The sequence below is a fragment of the Tauraco erythrolophus genome, chromosome 3, assembly GCF_009769465.1.
Source record: "Tauraco erythrolophus isolate bTauEry1 chromosome 3, bTauEry1.pri, whole genome shotgun sequence".
Lineage (NCBI taxonomy): Eukaryota > Metazoa > Chordata > Aves > Musophagiformes > Musophagidae > Tauraco > Tauraco erythrolophus.
The window spans coordinates 60063171-60090297 of NC_141467.1; the positions used below are offsets into that span (position 1 = coordinate 60063171).

The 27127-nt window shown below is 38.9% G+C and overlaps 1 protein-coding gene across 6 annotated transcripts in view; it reads right to left on the bottom strand.

The window, feature by feature from the left end:
- The window catches only part of ST18 (ST18 C2H2C-type zinc finger transcription factor), a 169786-nt gene that overhangs the window by 18151 nt on the left and 124508 nt on the right, over window positions 1-27127 (bottom strand). For 3 of the 6 annotated variants that reach the window (XM_086609272.1, XM_086609273.1, XM_086609274.1), the window contains 7 exons: window positions 26170-26961; window positions 23287-23421; window positions 21397-21487; window positions 19769-19873; window positions 18214-18419; window positions 14815-15026; window positions 5322-5567 (listed from right to left, as the gene is read on the bottom strand). In XM_086609272.1, coding sequence (XP_086465398.1) covers window positions 5322-5567; window positions 14815-15026; window positions 18214-18419; window positions 19769-19873; window positions 21397-21487; window positions 23287-23421; window positions 26170-26961 — 1787 coding nt within the window. The remainder of the gene's footprint in view (window positions 1-5321; window positions 5568-14814; window positions 15027-18213; window positions 18420-19768; window positions 19874-21396; window positions 21488-23286; window positions 23422-26169; window positions 26962-27127) is intronic. The other 3 variants (XM_086609275.1, XM_086609276.1, XM_086609277.1) reach the window with 3 other exon arrangements.

Consider the following 27127-nt stretch of genomic DNA (forward strand, 5'->3'; position numbering starts at 1 on the left):
GTATACTCTTGTTTTTTCTGTGCAAATACACCACTGAGTTTTGTATACAGTTGAAGTGAGTACCACTGCACAGTGAATTACAAAATTGCAATCATAAATTAAAAAAACTTATTGTACATAAACAGATGTAAATACAAATCTTTTTAGGTCTGTAGAATGGAATGACTTATTATTTTATCCAAAGAGCAGAGTCTTGTTAAAATAAAAATCATAAAAATAAACCACTTTAAAGTTTTCTTAGCAGCATGCTACTAGGAGTAGTTCTTGCTTTCTGCTATTTGTAGATTAAAATCTTCACTGCTACAGTGCTGTTTGGTGGATGGTATGGACCATGAGTGTTCACTGCCTTGGGAAGGCGTTTTGGAAATCTGAAGTCCTGAAAGGAAATCGCATATTTGTTTTCTGAAAAATCTTCTTTGATCACTTCAAAATAGCTTGATTTATACTGTTTTGAGGATTAATGCCTTCGATTATTATTATTATTATTATGAAGGATAAGTATTTCCTTTCCAGAGGGATGCTCTGTGGACGCTGAATTCAAGAATTCTCCAAAGTCCATAGCATCAATTATCAAATCTCTATTAATCCCTCCTGGGACTTCATGTTGATTTCGGGACTCCATTCCAAAACTCATGTAGGTATCGCCCAGAGCTTACTGTCTGTAGGAACAGAAACTGTTGTCTGTGGTTGAGGGGAGAAGCTCCCAGCTCCTGCTAAACTCATGGGGTTGGTGCCATAGATGCTCCAGGCTTGTGCAGCTGATGAACGTGCCAGGACAGAGGGACAGGGATGTCTGCAGAGCTGTTAACACAGAGCGGAGGGCTGAGGAGAATCTGGACTGAAAATGGAGATTCTGCCTAACGGGACTTGTAAGCTCTGCGGGGGTGTTTCTTCTGATAAAGCTTCCATATGGTCCTCAATTCTGGCAGCTCATCTTTGCCTGTTTGGAGACTAGATCCTCAATATGACTTCCTTCTGCTTTCTGGTACTGGCTACCTACTGCCTACTGAAACTCACACTACACATTCATATAGAAACCATGCCATATTATTGCTATATCAATTACTACGGATTTTTGCAACCATATTTGTGGGGTTTGTTTGGGAATAATCTCATCTGCTACAAATATAGAAAGAAAAAATCCATGTATTCAGCTTTTCTAAACACTGTCATAGTAATTTTCAAGTAATTATTTTAAATTAAAAAAATCTCTGATATATTTCAGGCTTTAAAAATTTTATTTCTAAAGAAAAATTTCAGATAAGGAGTAAGAGAGAAAATTAAAACCCATCATAGGTATTGCTAAAATGTTAGTACAGAAATAATAAATAGTTGAAAGTCCTCCAAACATGGAAACTAAAATGCTAAAAAACAAAAGTGGAAAAATTAGTGCCAGCTTTGTTCAAGATTCAAGAAACCTCAAGGACTATTTTCCAACATTGAGTTAAATCCTGGTTCCAGTGGCATATGGGGGTGTTTTTGCCACTGCAATCTGCAGAACGAGGATTCAAATTCCTGACTCTCTCTGTCCACAAGTTCTGACTTGCCTTTCTTATATACACATAAATGCAAGTTCCTACAGGAATCATCACCAGTGTAAGTCACTGTAAAATCAAAAGCTCCCAAACGAAACAATAAAATGGTGACCCTCTGTTGCCAGCTGGAAGGGGTCAGATGTCAAAATAACTTCAAAAAACCCCTCTGGCACTACACTGGGATCCTGAGCCATGTGATGCACTTGCAGCAAACAAGTGTATCTGTAACTGTTCATGCTGCAGGACTTGTTAATATTTTCAAATACATAGCTTGTGTTCTTTATCTTAAATGAAAGATATCTCTTCATCTTTTGCTAGTGATGGACTTGCTAGAAATTTATGTGTGTGAGTTATTCATCATGTCACAGTCTGATACCTGCTGCACAGAAAGGACTGACTGAGAATTATGTATATCAAGACTTGACAAAATATTACAGTATTGCAGTTCACAGCTTCATTTAATAACATATCACTGAATCATTTAACAAAAATAAGATTGCAAGATGAAGGTTGACATGAGTACATCTACATCCACCAGCACAACTGGTAGCAGACAGTTTAGAATTGCAGAATTTTCATTTTCTATCTTTGAAATAATTCTGTTTTTGAAATCTCATTCCTGAGTTTCCTGAATTGACTTTTACTCAGATTTGCAATTTTTTTAAACCAGTATCTGTATACACACGTGCATAAACAAACACCTACAATTTCATAGTAACTGCTCTTTCGACAAAGAAAAGATCTAATAAGCACCAAAGTGGGAATACAGTTTGTTTCCTACTTAACATCCATTAGTATATTTCCCAGGAATGAGTGAGACATATAGGCATTTAAGCAGGTGATTTCTTCAGCATTGTCTTAGCACCTTGTGGAACTCTTGGTATTATTCTAAGAGCATGAAATCTTCAGATGTGTAGAAGCCACAAAAGGAAGACAGTGCAAAGCGAATGCAGGCAAAGGAATACTGAAATTTTGCCTTTCTAGGACCTTGCATCGGTATGTGTGGCCCAAAATGGGCCACATCTGTCTGAAATGAGTAGGTCAGCTGTAAAGACTAAATATTTTTTGGTCCTTCGCGCTTAGGACTGAGAGCAAAGCATCATGCCTTGGCTTGTGTGTTTCTCCAGTGATTTAGCTTTACAGGGGGAAATAATCCTTTGGGAAAACTACTTTAGCACTTCTCACTGTTTGGTCCGTTAGGTGATGACCATCACGGCTAGTCAAGTCCAACCGTAGGTATAATTTTTCCTTTCCTATCTGAACAGATTTATAACTAAATTTTATCAAAATTCTGAAGAATTCCAGACCAAAAGGAAAATCAGAACCAGCCCAATAAGTCCAAACACTACTATTTTCTGCAACGAGCATGTGTGTATTCACGCATGCACACTACAGAAAGCAAGCAAGCAATGAAACTCCGTTAATGTACAGATGGAAGTTTATATTGGTTTCAGCAAAGACCAGAACATAATGGTAACATGAATAACAGATAATAGCATCTGGCACTTTTAACATTTTTAAGCCCTGAAATCTTTGGAGAACTGACAGTTGAACTAACTGACAGCTCTAGTTATTTCTCGGCGCTTTCCTTTTGGAGAGATTTTGAGCTTTTTCCAAAATCAGGATTTTTTTTTTAAGGGGGCATCTGGACAGGCTATTTCACTGAGAGAGAGAGAGACAATATTTTCTGAAAATTACCACCAAAATTAAGCAACTGTTGTGCATATGAACCAGATAACAATGAATTAGAAATAGATATAATCACTCATTTTCTTCGCATGAGGATAACTGCCAGTCTTCGATTTGCAAAACAGAGCCTCTGGCCCTGAGATCACTGGACACGTCAGCACTCCCTGGGATGGCAAAAGCTCACAGCAGAAGTCTGGGGCCAGATCCTCAATGATAGACGAACGGCACAGTGTCAAAGCACCAAGTGCCAGGGGCGAGAGCGCGGACCTTTGTGTCCTGTCGGGTAGTCCGCTGATGCCTCCAGCTCCCTGCGCTGGTACGTCACGGCCTTCTGGAAGCCGAGCAGGGACCGGGAGGGATGCGGAGGTGCTCCTGCCGTAGCTCTTCCACGGAGCCACAGCAGCAGCGGGGAGGAGGAGCAGCAGAACAGGCCCCCTGCCAAGTCTGCCACATTGACCGATCCCCTGCAGCAAGGCGGTTCTCTCCAAGCTGGGTGTGCTTGCTCATTATGCGGCATGAATGGGGAAGAGCCTGAGTAGCCTCAGCCTACCACCCCATGTCTAACCTGCACCAAAACCCTGATACGGTGCTCTTGTTGCTGAGAGGGAACAGTAAAGTGCCCTTCAGGGCAACCCAGCCTCCGCGGAATGATCCTCCATGGTGCAAATTCTCTCAGAGGTCTCATTACCACCCAGTCCTGACAGACGTTTTTTTCTTCACACAACTGAACTATCTTTTATTTCCAGGTATTTTTGGAATTGGAGGCTTGGATCCTCTAACCTCAACCCTAAACGGATTTTACCTTTGTCTAAGTCTTCTTGAAGTGCCAGTCTCAATATTTGAACAAAAGATAATTTTGTAATAAATGTAATTTTCAAATGCTGTTATTTGATATATAAAACCAAATAGGGAGTAAATGTATTTGAAGTTGAATAAAATCTCCAGATTGGGAGATCTTTTATTCTGCTGGAGAAAGCTATCACTCAGGCTTGTCTATGTTAATTACCAAGATTTTATCTAATTAGCCTTTAAAGGTGCTGACGGCCCCTTCTTGATTTCACAAAAATGCAAGCGATCTATATTCTGACAACTAGAGAAAAAAGTAAAAGCAAACTAGACAGCAAAAATAGAAGTATATGAAAGAAAGACAGTAGGAGACTATGCTGCCATGTTGCCAAGATAGGGGAAATGAATATGAAAGAGAAAAACAGAAACAAAACTAAAATGAAGACAATTATCGAGTTCGAAGTGGCAGCCTAGAAGATCAGCCATAAAAGTTGGAAAGTTACTAAATAAAAGTATTTGATGAAATTTTAGTTCCTCATCTTTGTTCCCGCAACTCTGTTTTCAAGTTTGGGATTTACATTTCCTAGGACAGGTAGAAAAGGGAAGACACCTGTACATAATCATCTAGTTTTTCTATGCTGTTTGTTATGGAATAAAAAATAACACAATTGGTGGAAATTATGTACATATCTTCTTGTGCTACTTGTTGTAGCCAAAACCTTCAGGAATTCCTAACAATTTTTTATTTGGGAATTTGTTATCTGAGACTGATTTCTGGACCATGGACTACTAGACTCACTTGTCAGATCTAAGACTCAGTGGCAGAGAGTTCTTGAAGTTTGTTAAATATAAAATAAAAAGCTTTCCACTGAAAGAATATTGCAGGTAAGGGTCTAAGTATGGGTTTAAATACTTACATAATGAGTTATGTAGAATTATAAAGAGTTGGTGTGGAAAAATTACTTTTTGTTTCAGCATGAAAAAACCTGTCTTGATTTGGTTTTATGGGGTATGTGCTACAGGACTGAGCCATTAGGAATAAAATATAAAAAGCAGTCTCTTATGGTGAATACCTTTGATTTTCTTGTCTTAGAGACTCTGACATTCACAAGTAGGCTCTGAGAGCAAAATTTTTCAAAAAGTGAGTTGTGTTTTTTTTTATGCCATATCCAAGAGGTCGTTAAAGCCAGCTCAATGTTCACAAACCTCTGCCTGTGGAAATTGATTCCCTTTATACTGCACTAGATTGGTTATCCCAAAGGGATGGCCACTCATCCAAGGGAAAAAGTCGCTCAGAAACTGAAAAAATACCTCTTTTTCTTCTTCTTTCCTGCCATGGGTTTTGCTGTAGTTGATTGGTGTATCCCAGCCTTCCTGTTCACAAAGAGCTTGGTAGAAGGCTGCATTTACCAGGATGCTGCTCGTTTTGAAAGGAGAAGAGGAAGGAGTGGGAAGTGCTGTGCTGGAAGAAGTGAGAGGCACAACTTTGTCTTGGCTTCGGTTCTTTTTCATGCTCAAATCCAGAGTGCCATTTTCATCCACTTCTATCTCAGTTCCCTGACATGCAACAGGAGAGAGAGACATGTTTAGATATGGACATGGTGAGGCTGCTACATAACCATGTGGTGCTTTTAAAGGATAAATATAAATGCACGCTTTTATTTAAATTTATCTGAATCTAAAACCAGCTTTTCGATTTATATCAGTTAATGTCCAACTCTTAGGCAGACTTAAGAGTAGCTTCAGTAATGGTATCCCTGCATCTCAGCTTAAACATAGTAAGTAGAATTTAAATAAGATGCCTGTAAACCGTAACCTATACAATCTAAATCTAGTTTTATTTAAAAAAAGTTTAGCTTTAAATCTTCTTGATCTTTTCACTCTTACAGAGAACTATGACCCCAATTCACAGTTAAAAGCATTAATGCATTGTTTAGGTCATCAACTGCATTACTATTACATATCCTCCCTTCCCCCCACACCCCGGAAACATTACAACATCTGCATCATGAGGGGGGAAGAAATATGCCTAAAAGAAGCACAGTAGGAGAAATTTTCACTAAGGTTTTGTATATCACTCAGAATAACATCTTTCCTTAATCACAGTTTAACTTGGAAATCACCTTTTGGAAGATTTGGCACAAAATGAGGGCCCAATTAAGCCACTAAGGCACAAGTTTGCACCAAGAGCACTAGACTGGGAGCCACAGGAGGGTCTTTAGGAGGTTCTCCCTGATGGGAGACCCTCAGCATGAGTTAACAAAGTCTTGGCTACCTGAGAAGTACAGCAAACAGCCACCTCTGATTGCAGGGGTGTCTACAGTTTGGAGAGAGACCCAACTTCTCTTTCCAGGCTGGGAGAAGCTCTCAGAGCAGCTCCTACTCACAAAAAGGGGCAAGCGTTGCTCAGCTGTACAAGAGCAAGGAAAGGAATGTGGAGAAATTTTCCAGCTGCTGCAGCATCCTGTGAAAGTTCTTTCCCCATGCAGGCTGGCTGAGAAACACCTGTAGCTTGTTACACTGGGAAGGTTGTTTTGAAATATGTGCTGTAGCATTCAGCCAATCACTCTGGGAGGTGGATGGTCAAGCAACCAATAGCCTTAACCCATCTGGTGAACCACATGATTTGTAATTAATTAAGGTGGGCCATTTCCTCCTAGAAGGTGGGGTGTTTTTTCCTAGAAGCAGGGCATTTCTCTCCTGGGTGCTGGAGGTGCATTGGCCTGCGTTGGAGCTGCAGCCTGAAGCCCTCTTGTTGCGACAAAGGAAAGCTCACTGTTCTGCCTTACACTATCTGATCACAGAAAAAGAGTACAAACTCCTCTTCTTGGATGAAAAGCTTCTGAAAGTGCAGCTTACTAACAGAAGCAATAAAAAATTTCCCCTCATTCTCTATAGCATGTTGTGAGGGTTCACCCTGAGCTTTTTCTGCACTGAGGGACAGTATCTTTCTTTCTGCTTCTGGGCACAGGCCTGAGTAGACATCTGTCCACATCATCCTATAAGAAGCTGATAATCTCACAGTCACCTATTGATGAGATCCTGTTCCCTTGTCCTCTCCCCATAGATAGAAATCTAGTGATCTACAGCTGATTTTACCACTGTGAGCTTCTCTGTGGCCTTTACAGTTCCAGTCTACAGCTAATTGTCTGAGGTGATCATCATCTAGGAGGGTTTTTTTAAATCATTTGCTATTGCTATTTCAAATACAGAAACACTGTCTGGAATTAATGTATTAGGTCGTAAGCAGGGAGCAACACTGCATATCAATATATTGTGTATATAGCAATGAGTAAAAGACTGATCCTTGATATTGCCAACAGTTATTAAAGTCAAGTAAGGAAAGAAGTGAAAGAGATGGCTTCTGGAAGAGCGCTTGGTAGTCTCACACTATATGTTGCCCTGAATAAGCTGGAAACCATTCAGAGGCTATAGGGATAAATGACAAATTCATAGGATATACACATGTAAAATGCTATAATTAACACTGCTCTGTGTTTTCCTGTTATTGTCATCATTACTATTTTTCATTTGCATCACCATAGAGCTCAGAGACAATTTGAGAACTTGTGGCTAGATGTGTTAGATGCTGTATAACTGTAGGAGGCAGACATATAAACCCAGATTGAGCCTTCCTAACTTGAGTAGTATAAAGGTAAACCTGTAGCATAAGTGAATCACCTAGACCCTCTGTTGTAAATAGAAAAGACAGAAATATGCCCAGAAGGCAAGTTTTCCGTCTTTCTTAGGCCTCTTCCTTAGGCAGAGGTGAGACACTGATGAAACGAGTCCCTTCCTTTTTCTTCCCATTAACTATTGCTGGAGCTTGAATGATTAGTCAACCATTCAATGGTTAACTGTGGTAAGGCAGTGAAACTTATCCTTGCTCGAGGATCTTAAAAACAGTTATGGCGAAACAGAGAAGTCTTTCCCTGTGCTGAAAGTGTGACATGGCCACCCTGGTTGGACTGAAGGCAGAAGCTTCTTTCATGCAGCCTTGTCTTCTACCATTCCCATTGGCAATTCATTTAGAGGTAAAATATATCCAACAAAATCTTTTTAATTAGAAGGAAAATGTTGATAGAAGATGAAAAATTAGGGCCCAGCAATCTTGCCTCACTCAGACATTCTGACTCCGGTTTATGTCTAGGGGCCCAAGACAAATGCCCGCATAGACCAAAGCCATCTGCTTGCCCTTGGTTCAGAAATGTAGGCACCTCTTGTGTTTGTTTCTCCTGCATAGCAAAGTTCACGTTTTCAATCACACAGCTTAAAGAGAGAGATGTTTTATTATATTTATGGGAAGTAAATACACTTCTAATATGTTCATACTAAGACGCTTTGGTTATATCTTTCTGCCCCTTTTTAGTAAATAGTTTAATCTCCTGTGATAGTTTTAAGCCCTGAATTTGACAGTGCAGCTTATCCTGGATAATAACTTAGTAACCACAACATCTTATGCCATCTGTATAATATCAAATACATTTTTATACCGGCATTAATAAACCTTAGTTACAAAAATCCGAGATATTAACTATATCAGTGCCAAGCACACACTCCAGGATCTGACAGTATAGCTCTGCCATGATCGCCCCAGTGTTTTTTGGCTTCATTGTTGATAACGTAACTATAGCAATGAAACAGAGCTACAGTAATCAAGTTTAATGACCAATGTAAAGTAAAATGCTAAATATTGTAGTTGCTGACATTTTTCATAATAAAAAAACTTGGGTTAAGTCTGCACAACCAACATTCACATAAAATTCCAGACCTCTGTGACAGATGGCTTCGGAAAGGAAGCCATGTGACTGGGCTGCAGTAGTTTTATAGTGCAAAACCCATAAATAGTGCAGATTCTCTGTCACTGACAAAATATCAACTACTCAGAAGGCAACAGAGACAACAAAAAGGACCAAAATCAATCCAGGTCCCCTCCTCGATGACATTGTGTGTAGAAACATATCGGGAAATATATTGTCTCTGAGAAACAGATAACGTTAGCCACAACAAGAAGCTCTAGCTGATAAGCAGAAAATTTACTAACATGGATATTTAAATCTTCCTCAGCTCTTTCCTGAAACTCACGTAGAAGTTGGATTGTCCAACATGTACCTAATTCCACTCAGGGAAGGCTGGGTTGTGTGTTTGTGAAGTAGCGTACAGATGGGGTTTAAGTGAGCTCACAGATGCACACAACAATTAAATATAGTCATGGAAAAAATATCCCCTTTTGCCCATCGCAGGATGGATCACACGTTTACAGCATGGCGTTTTATTCAGAATGGTATAAAAGAGCTATCACTTCCTGCCTTTGTAGCAAACTCCAAATGGCAGAGTAAAAAGGGAGGATAGTCAGAGATACTGCTCCAGTTTTCATTCCTGCTCTCATCCCACCCTCCTCTCAATATGTCTCCTTTGCTTGTTTTACCACGTTTATTTTTACATTAATTTTAAAATGGAACTAAAAAGACAAAAATGGCAAATAGCAAAAAACACTAGAGCAATGCTATGACATGCTGACAGAAAATGGCACTTACTATGCTTAGCTCAGACTTGTAAAGGCTGTGTTCTTCACACTGAAGGCAAGATCTTATTACTGTCAACTCTACTGCACGTGAGAACGGGCCTATATTTACCCATTTATCATTACATATTTAAAATACGGCTACCAAAACAATGTAAACTGTTCTGATTCCTCCTTTAAAATGTGAGTGAAGTAAAGATGCAAATGTATCTCTTTTTTTTCCTGACATATTACTTTGCTGCTGTGTAACTCTTTGGAGCCTGATTTTGATCTTATTTACATTTATATTTACACTGGTGTAAACCAGGAAAAAATTCACTGAAACAATTAAAAAAAACCAATGAGAGTGAGGAATACACAGTGATTAAACTCGGGTTACTCCTTAACTACTCCCACATCAGTGACAGTGTAATCACCCCCACAGGTTTTGCAACCAACTGGAAAAAGGATTCCAGAATGAAAAATGAGAGAAAAATGACTGAAGCATATTTTCTTTATTCCAGGATCTATTCAGTGAAAAGATAAGGTACAAGTAGTACTCTACTATGAATATCTATCTAAAATGAAGATTAATATGAATATGTACACACAAAAAATGGTCTCGATCCTCTTTAAGTGCTATGTACTTTAAAGTCAAGCTTATTCAGCCTCCTGTATTTTATGACATAAATATTACAGAATATTTTCTAGTACATTATTAAGTGTTTTCCTTGGAACCGAACTACATCAGCTAGGACAATAAAGGATGTTTTTTGGGATAAATTGCTCCTCCATTTTTTCATACGCTTTTGGTCCATCTGATCACTCACGTTTAATACTCCGCAGTGTGTCTCCAGTAACGATTACAAGTTAAGCTTTATCTGATAGCTGGATCCAAAAGAGTGAATTATTGCATTTGCATGAATCTTATTTCAAACCTGTGACATTAGGGAGGTTGTACCATTACATATAAGGAGCTTTATGTATTCTTTGGTTGACACCAGCCATACAACTTAATACTAAGTAAGTCAAAAGAAACATTATCAATGATTTTGCATTCCCACTAACAGTTCAGTGTAGTTTGGAAAGATCAAAAGAGCTCTTCAGTTCTGGTATTGGGAGTAACTCTGAAGTTAGTATCGTTCCATGTGTACAAATACTATTCTTAATGCAACTCCGTCCAAAGGAGTACAACCTTTTCTATTCCTAGCCAATAAAAATACATGCACCTGGCCCTCAATTCTTCAGGTGAAATTTAAGCAAGTCAGTTATTCTGCAGCAAATTAAAATACTAATTTGAGTCAACATAAGAAAATTTCTAACTGCCCAGCAACATCTGAGGCACAAATGAAGTCACAATTTCAGCCCATATCAATTCACAAATTAAAAAAAGCCAGCCAAGAATGTACTCAAGGAGCAATATGCACAGCAGTATAACAGGATGGTACCTAGTGATATTCTTGGCTGATTTTTCATCATGTATTTAGGCTTTAAGGTATTTGGAGTAAACGACTGCCTGACAAACGTGCTGAGCTCTAACTGCATTGTTGAAATAATTGATGTAATTATCACCATCGTCAATACTCAAGAATGGAGAGATGACATAATTTTGTTCAAAAGCAGAATTTGAACTTTAAACATTTTTAGCAAGTGTCATTTTTTGTTTTCTTTCAAGGCATAGTGCGCATATGCCATTTTGTCTAAACAGGTGGGAAAACCACCAAAATAGTCAACAAAACGTTTGGCAAGCAGTAGTGATGAGGATACAGATAAACTGTATTGCTTGCAGCTACCTCTGTGAGATGTGAATGTGGTGAGGGCTGTAAACAGGGAAGATCCCTGGATGTTATGATGATGTAGACTCTTGAACTGTGCTAGAAACTGCAGGCTAAGCCTTCTAGAGGAATCCTTCTGTTGACTTCAATGAGAGTTGAATGAAGCTACATAAGCTGCAAAGCAAATGCAGCTGGAGACTGGTTTGGGTTACTGACCACAAGAGAACTGGCTGATCAGGATTATATTCAGGGGAAGAGTTTACTACAGTCTCAGGTGGAGGTTGAATGGCTCAGACAATTTAACATCAGTGTGGTACTAATTATTCTGAAAACAGTATTATCAAGGTATCTGATGATTTTAGTATTTTTTATGCAGCTGATAAATAATTTATAGAGAAAGCTTAGGATCCATTTTACTGCTCATTTCAGAATAAATTTTTTCTTTAAATTGCTTGATTTATAAAGTAATAATTTTAATCTTGAGATATTTGGCAGATCATCTTTGTACATTAGATCTCTTCGGAAGTTTTGCTTACCAATAGTGCTGTTAATGTGGAATCTGATTTGTCTACCCTTGCTACTCTTCTCTTTCTCTTTTTTTGGTTTACACTTTCCATTTTGAACTGATATATAGAGAATGTGAGATATATGTTTGAAAATCCATTAAATTAATGAAATTTGGAACCGTGCTGTAAAAAACATTTACTTTTTCATTTGTTACCTCTATTTAAAGAAAAGTGGTGAACATTCAGGGTAAACATCCAACTACAAAACAGACAACGCTCTAGAGGTCAAGAAATAAAATTTGAGAGAGAGAAAGAACAAAAAAACCCTTCAGGAATACGCTTGAGCTAAAAAACATTCTGGTGTTTTCCTCACCTGTTTAAGCAAGGCGACATTTGTGATGACAAGAAAATGACACTTGCCTGAAATGTTTGAAATTCAAGTTCTGCTTTTAAAACTTAGAAGCACAATATTTTTACAGCTCTGACAATTGCGTAACTTGCAAAGGATTTCCTGCAAGCCCAGGAAATCCTCTGCAGTCCCACTGGTACTTGATCTACCACCACACTGTCTCCGTTCTTCAAAGTGTCATGGCTTGGATTGCTGGGAGGCTGGCTGATGCTCATGTAAGAGCAAACACCTTTACAAGTCAGGAACTTTGATCTGCTAAACTATGGACTATGCTAATCAGATTTTCTTAGGCAAAGGAACGAAGGAATGTGGCAAGGGGCAGGGCTAAGCGATCTGATACTATGGGCCTCTCAACACAGCCATGTCACACATGTATTTTCAGACCTGGTGAACATATGTGCTATCAAGAGTAGAAAAAGGAAATCATTAACTCTGTAGTTGTCTGTTGATGCTGCATTATTTGAGTCCAAACATTGATAAAGTCTCAAGAGATGCTTTTTATCATCTAAAAATTTGTCAGATATTCCAGCTGTTAAACATTTGCCTTTGCAGTCAATACCAGCCACAGAACAGTTCAGAAATATTGATAAATAGATAGTAGTCTCCTTAAAAATAGCCTTATTTTTTGTTTCATATTTTAAAATAGAAAAGCATCTTCATTGAAGAGAGTTTGGAGATTTATTTCCACAATTTTTTGTTTTAATCCTGTATGATGAAAATAATAAATAGCTAAAACCAAATAAAATTGGGTTTTATGTGGTTTTGGCTACCAAATCTGTTTGGGGCTTACTTGCCTGTGTTCTGGCCAGAAGCTAAATCTGATTCTTCTGTCAGATGTTTTGTAGCAGTATGCCCTCCAGAAAGTCTGGCAAAAGTAGAGGCAGGCAGATAGCAAGGTACGCAGGTGATTTTCTTTTAGGCTGGATTCCTGGCTGTGAGAAAGGAGTAAGCTATGTTCCCCAAGTGTCCCTCCATATCGTTACTATTATGTTCCCTTCCATTCAAACCTTCCCCATGATTTGGCAAATGTGAAGCAGGTATGGAGGAGAAAATCTTTGGGTTATGCCTGGTCCCTTTACTGCTCTTCTCTGGCAAGAAGGTCTGTCGCTGAGGTCAGCCAAAGGCTGCGGCAGTAATTTAATCCAGCCATTGGCATCACTTTCCATTTTCCTGCTAGAAGAAGCCTCTGCTGAAGACCGATTGAAGGAACTTTCTGCAGCAGATATCAGAGAAGGATCTGTTATCTAGGAAAGTTTCTGTGAGCAATTTTTGGGATGGGTAATGTCTATGTTACAGAGGATGCATGTAGGCACACTGTAAAAAGTCTACTCTAGGGCATCTCACAAAGTTGACTTCAAGATCCAAGACTTCACAATTGGAAATCAAAGGAAGCAAACGGGTGGATATCACTCTGCAAAGAAGCAAGGCTTGGAATACCTAACAAGGTTTTACGCTGGTGGTAAAATATGTGATTCCCCTCAAGGAACAATACCTAACCTATTAACAATGATGAATGAAGGCCCAACCAAACTGTAGACCAAGAGCTGTGGAAGCCATCTCTAGCCAGACTGAGCCTGGTGCTACAACAGACAAGGTAGAGTGACACTGACTGGCAGAGAAATAGGTCATCTGTCTTTTGGAGCACATCATGACTCAGAGTCCCACAGCAGAAATACACCTGTGTTTTGATAAATATACACCTCTCTTCACTCCCCACGGATTTCTTCTCAAGTTCTTGTAATGGCACCCTCTCAGCTACACAGAGCTTTCAAAAGTTTTGTTGCAGTGGAGCATGTGTGACTTTAATACAAATAATGAACAACAGTGCTCCCACAACCACGATCATCAGAAGAAAATCTTGCCTATTTTCATCAGCAATATAATACTATGTAATGGCACAAAAAATAAGGCTCATAGCTCACACAGTACCATTTGTAAATCATAAAGATCTGTGAGGAAACGCAGAGCAGAAACCAAAACATGAAAGCCTCACAAACATCTATGATATTAGGCAGCTTTCCATTATGACAGACTTGCCCAAATTATCTATCTCCAAACGCTGTGGGCCTGATTCTCTTCTCTTGCCAGCACAAAGGAGAATTTTACCAAAGTCAGTTGTTATTTCCCTCCCTACACCTTGTCAAACTGTCATGAGCTCCAAACACAACAGACTCAATAGGTGTAGTTCTGTTCCATTGCTAGAGAAATACCACCTTGATGAATCACATGATTTTTCTTTTTTTTTAAATCAACCTCCAAAATGATCGCTTATGGCAGGTTTCAGAGAGAGGAAAATTCCCCCTTTAAGCAGATCGAACTCATTATCCACTGCAGATTGTTGCTGGATTTCAAATAACCTTTTTTTCCTCCCACAGAACTCCCCCCCTGTATTTAGGGCTTAATTATGAGTTAACAACATAATTCCTGCTATTTATTTATTTTTTGTCAGAACTGGTCACTACATTACTGATTTTTTTCTCTGTCTCTCTTCAAAAGAGCATGCAAACAGAAGTCTCCTTTTTGGGGATTTAATGCAGGCACTAACATGAAAGACAGTTTATTCGCACAGTTCAGTAGCTAGCACACCCTCCAGGTTCTTGGACTACCCTACCTTGGCAGACAGACTCTGTGGTTTGTTGGAGAGGATCTCTGCTGCTTCCCTGCAGCGGGTGGAAAGGTTCAGGATAGCAGCAGCTGCTGCTATGTGGGTGTCTTCACTACATTGACCGTAGCTATAAGAGTTGGCATGGCAAGGGCTCTGTGTGTGGGCGCTAGCACTAGGCAGTCGATTAGAAAATTTCACTGGATTTGAAAAATGCTTTGCTGTTGAAGAGAGATTTGATTAGCAATTGCACGAATGAGATTTTTCCCATTAAATAGTTTTGTTTCTCAGACTACAATTTCATACATTAAAATATTCAAAGAATACATTTTAAACAATCCATTTCCTATTGGCAGTAAGGGTTTGCTGTAAAAACGGCTTCAGAAACACGACGATTTAATTTTTACCTGACAAATACACATCTTTCAACAAAGCATCCAAGCCTTTTACTCAGATATTACTCATTCTTTACTCAGGCATTAAAAGCAATGATGTCCAAGGAAAGACTGAACAAGTGTTAGTGTGCTATCTGTCGTGATATGACAACACTGGTGGGCAAATGCAATTGTAAATGTATCCTTATAAAGGCTTTCTCTTGAAGCTCTATTGTGTGAAAAAACCAACAGTGACTTGTCCAGTCTTAGCTAGAACAACACTGCTTACCCTTACTTAAATGAATAAGTCTGTTACTTAAATAGCTTTGCTTATGTGAGTAAGGAGAACAGGACCAGCCTCTTGAATGAACCGGAGCAATCAGATAAGAACATTACCTGTTAGGAATATTCAGTCCTGATTCTGTGGACATTTTTAGAAATTTAAGTCTACCCGTTAATCAATTAAAAAAAAATACAATGAACATTCAGAATAAAACTGATCTTGTCTCACTGTCTTATGTCGGCTGTCATTTCGAATAATACACAGATTTATCAGGCACAAAGAGGTGAGTTGAGAATGAAAAACTAACAGGTGAACAGAAAAGCACTTTAACGGACTAAAGTGGTTTGTGTGGTTCTTTGTTTTCTGCTCCATCAGCAGCACTTACTCTAAAACAGGTAGAAAGAGCTCTGCTCTCTGTTCTGGATTTTGGAGCTTGAGATGTCATTAACTGGTGCAGAGAGAACACGGCACCCTGATTTCAGCTCTAAGGAAGCAATAATCACTTCTTTCGTCTGTAACTCTCACAGTGTCCTACAAAGATAAACTAAGCAAAATCCAATTTCTCAGCCTACGACCAGATACACCAAGATCATTTCTGTGTACAGCCATCTGCTCGCTCCATAAAGATCTGAGCCCCAAGACTCTGGATCCCTTTGGATGTAGAGCTTTGGCTGAGTTCATTTTAATGCTAAGACCTACACAAGACATTGAAGAACTCATCTTTCCTCAAACTTGAGATTCTCTAAGAGAAATGTTTGTTTATGTGCACTGGCTGTAGCTGAATGCCGTATTCAGTTTTTCTAAGTACTGGAGGCATTTCAGCAGAGCAATACATAAAAGCCTCACGATTCAGTTCTCCCTTTCTCCGGTGCAAATGAAAAAGGATTTATCTACCCTGCTGTAAAACTGCGACACAAGCAAGAGGGTTTACTTTTTTCGCAGTTACTATAGCTAACTTCGAATTATATTTAAAGAGCAAAAAAGAGCATTTTCCATTATCTACCCTAAAAGATTAAGAAAAAAAAAATAAAGCAGGCTATGAAGTTTGCATGTTTTGTTAACAAATCAAGATTATAAGTGCAGAATCCCCAGAGGGCTAATGATGGGCTTTTGGCTAGCTACATATTTACATAGGACATTGAACCAATTGCTACATCATCAGCTTCTTATTGCCAACTTCTGTATATCTGCATAGTTAAAGCACTCACCTGCTCTTACTTTCACCTTTCCATTAAAATAGTAGCTGCACACTGCAATCTTTGCAAGAACAACAGGCTGTAAACTTCAGCCCTGATATACATTATACATAAATTGCTTATGTATGTATTTGCATTTGTATAAAAACATTTCAATCATTTTTTCCTTGAAGTGAACCTGTGAAATAGACATACATCTGTACAAAGAGACAGCTAATAAGGAATGCTCAATTTTACAAACAAAATTGGAAAATCTGCCACCCAAGAAGCTGGCAATGCACATATTTGCTTTCATTTGAGCAAGCCCATTTTCCAGGCCAGATAAATATCTACTTTTCATTTGCAATTGTAAATAGGATATTTATATATACACACAAACACATAGATACCTACAAACATATATGTGCGTGTGTACTCAGACACATACACAAATAAATATATAAACATGCATTTTTATGAATATATAAACCATATATAATATTATTTAGTATTAGAAGTATAATATCTTATAGTATATTATATATGTATATATACCTATGCAACATTTTCTGCTTTTCTGTTCACCTTTGTAGAATGAATGTTCTCCTTTGTTGGGTGTTGTGGTTTAACCCAAACAAGGACAGTTGGGACAAGTGAGATGCAATTTATTTTCCTTTTTTGTTTTCCCTTAATAAATATTTTCTCATAAATGAAAGAAAAAACAACTAAGGAGTCTTTTGTCACATTGGTTTGGATCTATTATCTTCTCAACCCAAATATGGTGCAATGAAACTTTTTTCTCCATTTCCATCAGGGCAACAGAATTTTTTGCTTCTTTGAACTAAAGAACATTGTATGAGGGTCAATATAATGCCAGAATCTTGCTGAAGTTTCCCATGCAGATTGTGAAGAGCATCTGCAGTAAATAATCAATGTTCACACTGTGGTACCTCGTTTACAAAGAGTAGTACCTCAGCAAATCTGTAAGTGATGCAAGCAGAGGAATCTTGGTGACAATTTAATGCATTGGATATGTCTGTGCTACAAATATGATATAGTACAGAAATATGAGATATCGATCCTGATCTTGCAGCCAAGGCATATGGTCATGTAGGAGGAATAATACCTATATAGATGCATCTAAAAGGTATCTGAAATGCCTTTGAAACCTAACTCGGATTTCTCTGTACTACAATTCATTATGTCTTGTGCAGATACATTCCACGGGACTTCCCAGGGCAGCATCCTATCACATAAAGATACCAAAATTTAGCCAGGGAAGAAGGTAATAGATAAAACATAAACCATTCCTTTTTACTCCTCTTTTCCCCTGAAAATTGCTTTTAAAAGAAACATCAAAAAAGTAAACCTTATAGTGATGATACTTTGCATTCTAGCATTCTATATTTAGCAAACTAGTGATTATATTCAGCATTCTGGCCACAAGCAGTTAAAGATGCTTCCTACTGATATTTTCTGAATTCTAGATATTTGAAAGCAGAACAAGGAAAAAGGTAAAAAAAAAGTAATTAACATTTTGCCCATTTTCCAAAAGATAATGGAATTTCAAGCTTACTTTCAAGGAACTGGGGTGTTTTTCGTCCTTGTGCCACAGGTGCTGTTGTGCGTTTGCCAAAGACTTGTGCATCGAAGCTGGCATAATCGAATGGTACTTTCCCAAACTTCTCCTGTTCTTTCCCCAGAATGACTCTGGAGGAGATGACTGGCTGTGAAGTTCTGTAATTGTACTGAGATCCCTCAGGCTGCTTCGCTAAATTAGTCCTGCAGAAAGGAGGAAAAGACTGAATCAGAAAGACAAGAATATCTTTAAATAACCTTTTCTTGAAAAATAGAATACAGTTGCATCTCAGTATCAGAAAGTGTGCTGTTTTCACATTACTGGGAGGTGTATGCAGGAAATAAATAACATAAATACGGCGACTGACCTAGTAGTCAAAGAGTACTTTGACTTCATACAAGTTCAAAGCTGAGAATATAAAAAAATCTAGTATTCTTTAGTAACGGTGTGAGCTATTAACAAGAAAGATACTGACTGACTTCTATATTACCACTGTAGCATGATGCTTCCTTTATTTCTAAAAATTGTCTTGATTTTTGCTAGTCAAAGGATAATTGTTCTCACTTTACTGTGAATGAGTGTGGTGTAAATACAATATAAGATGATCCAAAATAATTGCTTCTGTTATTTGGGAGGAACAAATGATTTATGGTGTGTTATTCCATTTAGTTACTGTTCAGTAACTACTTGTCTTTAGTAATTTCCTAAGGACTTTTCATATGTAGAGTTAAGGCACGTGCAGTTGGCAGACACATGGACATAATATTCTGTAATGGCTCTGAAGGAACCATTAGAGCTGATCATGTCAATAATCCACAAATTAAAGTGTCCCCAAATAGACCTGAATATAATAGGTTGTAATGGTCGTGGTGCCAATGATGTGCAAATTATGCATGTCTGTAGGGTCCATATAACTCTCAAACAAAATACAATTGCAATAAAAAATGTTTCTCCTTTTTGACGCCATTGTATATATAAAAAAATTAAACTAATTAAACCAATAAACTTAAAATAAAGAAACTCAAAATACGAATTATTCAATGGTGGGGAAACAGAACGAGCAGAGGTCTCAACACTTTCAGATAACATGCTACTCACTGGATCACTGGAAAATCCTCTCAAAAGAATCACAAAATAAATGAAGACTGACCTGATAAAAGCGCAACAGAGTCAAGGAGATCCTTAATCAAGTTACACTCACCAAAACATTGTAACCAAGGAACACTTCTTAAAAATTGTTTAAAACGTTTCGATAGGAGGCTTGGTTTACAGGAGAAAGACATTTGAAAACCATGAAGTTATTTGTGTTGAAGTAAGATTTAGTAGAATATATTTGATTGCCTTTCAAAAGATCAGCCCCGTGCACAAGAACCAGCAGAAAACCGCCTGTTAATTTTGACATATGGACAAGTTATTTAGCTTTGCGCAGGTTCATCTTGGAAAACTGAGTTACCCCTGTAGCTGAAATCTGAAATGAGAGAAAGACCTGAGGACTGATGAACAGAGTTTGTGCAGAAATACTTTGGAGAGACTAGTTTGCGAGGGCTCCTACCTGTGAGTCTGATCATGGCATTGCCCAGCTTTTGGAGACTCCAGCTGATTCTTTTCCTGGGACATTGCCAACTTTTCAGCTGCAGCAATCGGGCAACCAGAAAGACTATTTAAAAGCAAGGTGAAGAAAAGAAACAAGAAGAAAAAAAAGAAGTTAAAATAAAATCTTAAGTAAAGGCTGTGAAACCCAGCGACTTCAAACTCTCTGCTGCCCTGTAAATCCATGGGAGCTGCTGCTACTATAGCCCAGATTCATCTGTTTTTCAATCCTTAATACAAAACTGTGAAATCTGTGTATTTGAGGTGATATATCTGGAAATGGAATCATGTAGGAGTTTTCCACAGTTCAGCTTTGATGTTTTGTGGCTGGCAAGTCACTAGTAAATTTTTTGACAAATGACATTTACTTTATCAGCTAAACCATGCATATAAGCCTCCTGCTGATTAAAAGGAAAGTGAATTTGGGAAAAAACAGGGGTATGTGAGTGGCTGTTACCAAAGAACACATTTTGTCATTTCAAGTTGTGCTTGCTTTTTTTTTTTTTTCTATTTGCTTTATTAGATTAGAATATGTTTTCTCATCCTATTTATGGCTTGCTTATGTTACAGCTGATGTGCTGCAAAGATGGCCAGGGATTTAAAACGGGTAACACAATTTAAAAATATTTACTGATTCCTTATATATTCTTGTAGAGGATCTTGTAATCTCTCTCTGGTAAAGACTAACTTTTCGTATTAAAGATAGTAACATAGCATGATCATCTTTGAATTTGATGTGCTCATACAATAACCAATCAATCAATCATCAGCAAGAAAAAAGAAAATCTCACAAAAATTCTGTTCAACAAAGAAAGTTGATTTTGAAATTTTTATGTCCCAAGTTTGATTATAAGATTGACGTTACGTTTTTCCAGAAGTGCTATGATGGAATATTTTGTCTTGCTGGCTTCCAGCAGAAAGCAGTACTGACAAGAGCCGTGCCGACAGCAGTGGCTTGCTGGAGACAGAGCGCGTCGGCTCTCTGCCTCACCTGCATCCCAGCTGTGATTCCCCAGCTGCCTGTCTGGAAGGCTTTTCTCAATTATACTTTCTCCCTGCAGGCAGCAAGTTAAACAGATAGGAGTGTTCCAAGCGGGAAGATGACATTCCTGAGGGTAATAAATTGAGTTAGTTTTCACAGGGATTCTAAAATATTCCACTTAAAATTTTCTGTTTTACTAAAAGAGAATGTGCCTGGATGGGAAGTTCCTGCCAAGGACTGCCATGTATGCAGTGCAAAATGAAGAGGCTTTGGTTTCCACTGGATTTTCCAGTTGTAGCAATAGTACTGTATTTCTTCACTCCTACCCCTTTTACATAATGATGTTTCACTGTGCAGATTGTGATGAAATTGTAGTTTGAAATCTCATCTGTGAAAAATATTAGTGGAATTTGCCATCCTCTGTCCTGCAGCCATTTTTTTATATAATGAAATTAAACACAATTATTTGGTCATAAATAATACAGAATACCCTTGCAGATTATAGGCATTCTGAAGTGTAGTACATAGCATCTAATTCCAAGATGTGATAACAATTTGCTCCCAAGGACATGTTAGATCTTAAGCAGACAGGAAATTTTCTGATCTACCTTCTGTGCGTGTTGCGATTGCTATTGACATGTCCTCTTCCAGTGCATCCTGGGGTGGGGCACTTTAAAACATTTTCATGCATGGCAAGAACTAAATGGGAGTAAAGAAATAAAAAAGGTGATAATAACATGCATCAATTAAAAATATATATATTAAAAAAATATGAACATTTCTTTATTGGACTCAGATTCTCAATTCTGTCACATTTTGACCACAAAAGAAAAAGAGAAGCAAAAGACCTAAAACACAGCAAGGCTGGTGCCTCCAGCATATACCGGTTTATCCCTATATTGCTGTAGTATGGCTTCCCACAAGCACATCGTTGTTTCTAGGGACTTTAAAAGAGCAAAGGTGGAAGTTAGCAAGGATGTTACATCATGAAGCACTTTGCCTTCTGATTCATGCTCCACAATCTAGAAAAGACGTGTGATAGAGGAACCCTGGGCCACACACGTGTTCTGTGTAGCTGCAGTCTGTCTCAGGGAGGGCAAACTCTCAGATACAGGAAGGCTTGTTATGCCTTGCACGTGAGTAAGATGATCTGATCTGAGTATATCCCCTTTGAACTCTGATACCTTCTGATCATCCGAGCTAAGCTGAAACTACTTTAGACCAATGGGTCATGATCCCAAGCAGCAGCTTACACTCTCAGCAGTGGTTACAACCTCTTGCATGTACATTTCTTACGTCCTTTGATGTGAATCATCTTTACCAAGACTGAGATGTGTGCCTGTGTTAAAGAGAATATGTCTTTGTACATCTGCCCTCGTGACTTCAGTACTGCGTTGCCCCTTTGGGTGCACAGTGCTTGAAAAAAGCTGACTGTTCAGTCAGCTGGTTTGTTCTGTCAGGAACGAAACTATGATTTATTTATTCTTTTGCCAGCGGGACAGAACGCATCTGACTGGAAGTTTGATAATAATACGGACTTGTTAATTTTAACTTTTTAGAAAGTTAATGCTGCTACGGCCTTCCAAATGCAGCAGCCTGTGTAACTCAGCAGATGTTTCCATAAATACAGTTTAGCACCAGATTTTAAAAAAGAAGAGAATTACAGTTAGGAATAGTATGTTGGTAAAGTGCAAGTATCCTTTTAATTTTTTGTTATGCATGCTAACAAATGCATGCATAACAAAACCAATCTGACTAGGTTGTTTAAACGAATAGTTTCACTTTAGGCTTTGGCTTATTATGCATCATTTCATTGCATCACATTGCAGGATTATACACACACACACACAAACCAATGTAATCAGATCAGCACAGTTAGAAATAAGCAAGGAAATTCAGGCTAGACTGGGCAAAAGGCTACGATACAGCAAGATACAGTCATATGAAAGGGACCTGCTGTGGACCAATGCTGGGATGTACTGATGAAAGTCATCTTTTTGAGCTTGGTGGTAAGGGGGACGCTGGAAACATCTCTGAACAAGCATGCCCGGGCCACTCAGTCATTGGCAATGAAAATCAGCAGCCTGGGTGTGTGATTACGGCAAATCAGGTCGCAGCTCTGAGACAAGCAGGCGATTTCTGTGCTGCATGCCTCAGCAAAGGCATGGGCAAATGAGATCTTGAAGATTCATGAGACCACAGCATGCGGGTCTGCTGGCAGGGTGGGGGTAGTTTGGCTCTGATTTTACTCTTCCCAGGCCACCCAAAGAGCCTGCTGCTGGTTGTAATGGTACTGCTTAGGAGTACTTGAGCTTCACAGGAACTGGAAGTAGGGCTGTGACAAAGAGCTGGAGGGTAAAGAAAGTGAAGGCTCCTCTCAGCCTCGTTTGCAATCTCACATAGAAAAAGTGGGTTTCTCCTCCAGCATGAGCACACACTACCCACAACACTGGGCTAGATCCAGTTGTTATTCTGGACTGCAGGGAGTTGATACTCACTTTCTAGTGGCACTCTAACTTTATGTGGACAGCCTGAGAGACTGCGGTGGTGAGGGTACAGCCCAGTCACGTGCCCTGTGCCATCACATCCTGGGATGGGACATTTGGTTTCTCTCTTTTCAGGCCTGGGTGAATCTGCAGAGAAATCAGATAAGGATTTTGTTTGTGTTTAGCCCCTGTCTGCACTCAGCTGAGCGATCCTAGCAGCGTGATACTCTCTATTTTGTACTTCAGATGTAATTCCTAAACAAAGTTTTAAGAGAGACATATGTGATTTAAGCATCGCCTTAGATTTTCACAGTGTCCTTTAAACAACGGCTCCCCCCTCCCAATATGCCATTTATGTGCTAAACTACATAGCTTAAGGATTGTGATGTCATTTATTCCATTCAGAGCCTCAAACAGGACAGAAGCCACAATCCAATAAGCCAGAAAACTGGCATCATCAGCCAACAGCAAGATCTATAAAGGAATAAATAAAAAAGCAGAAACAATCTTTTACTCCTTTAATGTCAGACTCCAGGAAGCTGGGACAACCAAATAAAAGCTGAGGTGTGAAATAAACAAACAAACAAACAAAAAGCATTTCAACCAGAAGCCATTCCTTAAATATCGCAGATCTCTAGGCTGTAGGTTCTTTGTTAGGAAACTGAATACATGCCACTTTACATTTGAGAGGCAAGGCAAGCAGCTCCCTCTGGTACACATGGCAATGCCGCTTTGTGGAGCAGCCCACAATGACAGTGAAAACATGGAGCAGCCGATACCCTTTCAAAGGCGAGGTCTCAGCCCAGCCCGACAGCTACCACTCTGTAACGGCCGCAGCGCATTCCCAGTTTTTATTTCAAGCACCTAGAATTGTGCAAGAAGCACTGGTCAGAAAGCCTTTATTCGATTTCCAATGCAGGATCAAAAGTCTGGGCGAGAGAGGAATGAATCCTGGTCCAGAAATTCTCTTGTGAGAAATCTGGAGGAAGCGGCCGCATAAATTGCTGAGGATGGTTTTAGCTCCATCTGTGATTGGCTGCCAACAGCATTCGGCTCTGGGGGAGAAAACAGCTGCAGCCAGCACAGGGAGCAGCCTCCTTTGAGCTCGTTTTGTTGGACCGCTTAGGGACAGGATCGCCAGAGACAGCTGAGGGTTAAACTTCCTGGCAAGACTTTAAGTTAATAAAAAAAAAAAAAAAAAGAAATAAGGAAGGAAGAAAATAGGCTGAGTATCTACAGGAGACCACATGCTTTTTTAGAGTCACTGCAAATGGAAAGTGCTGCAATAGTGGACAGAAAATAAAGAGGGACTCTGAAATAGGACTTAACTTTCCCCCCACTAATTGGAAAGGTTTATCATTAAAAAGATCAAAAAATACACATTTAAGGCATTTTTTTTCTGATGTAACATCTAAATAGAAAATTAGGAGCTGATGGATTTGATGGTTGATTTTTCAGAAATAAAACCCAGTTAATTATGCAAAGTGAAAAAATTATGTGCCTGATACTATATTGACTAAAATCATATGGTGCTTGTACAATCTGAACAAAGCCTAGTTTGTTCCTCCATGAATGTTAACGCTAAACTCACCTGCAAACTGCAGCTAATAACAATATGAGGCAAATCAGGAAGGGCCAAATTCTGCTGTGCTTACTTACTATCACTGCTCCTTCCTATGTGTGCTGTGAGAAAGTCACATTGACTCCAATGTGAACCTGGTGAACACAGTTGATCTCAGGACAAGAAAAGGTATCTGTAAAATTCCTGCATATACCATAACCATCTGAGCAAATAAAGATTCACGTAGTTTAGCAAGGAGTTAGACTAATACTTTGCACGCGCAGCTTAAGACATGCTAATGCAAATGAGCTGCATGCATATTCTTCCCAAATGCTACAGGAAATATTGTATAGTTGCAACTCCTAAAAAAATTTGTCAGTTATTGTATAAACTAAATGCTTTAGATAACTAAACTATGATATTTGCAATGTCCACAGGGGCTACTCTGAAGTAACACTAGAAATATCAAAGTAAATCTTTCATCAAAAGCAGAAATTTCAGCAATGCTGAGGTGACCTCATTATATGTAGAAGCCTAAACGGAAAAGTCAAAGGACAGATGAATGTATTGTTACTTACTACAGCAGCCAGTGTGCTTATAAAATGACATCTTTTGGTGTTCTGTAATTATTCTCAATTGAGAAGTTTCATACGAGACAGCCCAGTTTACAAATCAAACTCAAATCTTTTAGATCTCCACTTCTGGAAGCCCAAGTATGTACCGAAAATGGAGCAATGCTCCTACAGGTTCATAGGATGCTGCAAATCATCAGAAACAATAAAGATTTTGGAGCTTACTGATAATTCTGCTGGTGGTGAATGAGGCAGAAGAGCACGGCTTGTGCTTTCCTGGCTCAGTAGTGCTGGCTGTAGCAAAATGTAATGTTGATACGTGAAGCAGACTGAACTCGGAAAACGCATGGCTTAGGAATTAGGTGGTATGTTTGGAAGAGGCCAATTTTTCACCCTAACCTTTCCTTAAGCACCATTTTAATGCTTTCCCTCTTGGCTGCTGAAATTTAGGAGGTACGTATTAGCGCTCTATGGAGGAGGAGGCAGAGGAGGAGGAAAAGGAGGAGATGGAGCATCAGTGCCAGCTACGCAGGCCTTTTAGTAGCCGTTACTGATCATTTCGCATAGCGCTTTGGCAGAAAGCCAAGTACCTAGCGCTTAACCTGGTTAGCTGTAAGGCACTAGTGTGAAGGTACATAATTAACAAAATTACCAGCTAAATTCTAGATTCTTTACTGTTGCAATAAAACCCAGCTCAGAATCCTCTATCAGTCACAGGATAAATGCTTAAGCCAGTAAGAACAGCCAATTATACTTCCTTACGTTTGTTGCTAAATAGCTGTCTCCCACCAAGGTCAATAACTTTGGTTTGTCTCCTTTCCCCTGCTAGGTGCTCCAGGAGAAACCTATCCAGTTCCTTGTAGGTGCTGTGAAACACGTGCCCTTGCTCTGCCTGCAGAGCGATTGCTTGTTCTAGCAAGCTCAAGTTCCCTTTTGTTTTGTCCAGCTCAACTGACACTTCTGTGGTTTCTGACAGGCACTCGTTGTCATCTTCTTCACTTTCAGGGAAGGGATTCTGAATTCTCTTCTCGAAAGGATCTGGGTGAGACTCCTGGGGTGCTCTTAACTCTGTTTCTGAGTCACAAAGTGTTTCACAAGGGCCAAATTCTACTTCTTCCTTCTTAATTTCTGGGACTTCCAGGATGCTAGGTTGATTACACTCTACTATATACTTCTTTACATGAGGCTTTACACTAGTTTCTTCTGACAAATTTGAGGAGCTGTCCCACTCGTCCATAATTTCAGAGTTACTTTCATTTTCCTCAGATGAACAGTATTTTGGGTCAGAAATAACAGTCTTTTCCTTTTCTTCAGATGAGTTAATCATGTAACATTCATCAGTGTCATCACTTTCTGTTTTTAAGGATTGAATGCCGCTATCATTTAGATTTTCTGTCACTGTTTGACTGGGTGCATCTTTTGCTAGTTTTCCCATGTTCATCAAAGATTTGGCTACTGCATCTTGATAGCTGGAGTAGTTATCTTTTCTTTGACTGGAATTTTCTTGCCCACCTAAATGAAGGGTTTCCTCAGATGATTTTGGAGTACTTTCTTCTGCATGAGAAAAAAGAAAAGAAAAATATGTAAGAATAACTGTTTTTTGTGTCTTGCAGAAGTGATATGAAGATATTTACTTACCAATCTGTTTCTTTACTCAAAGGTACTCTGAAATGATTGAATTCACCAAGACTGTGTTTGAAATAACTGCTTGTAGCATCAG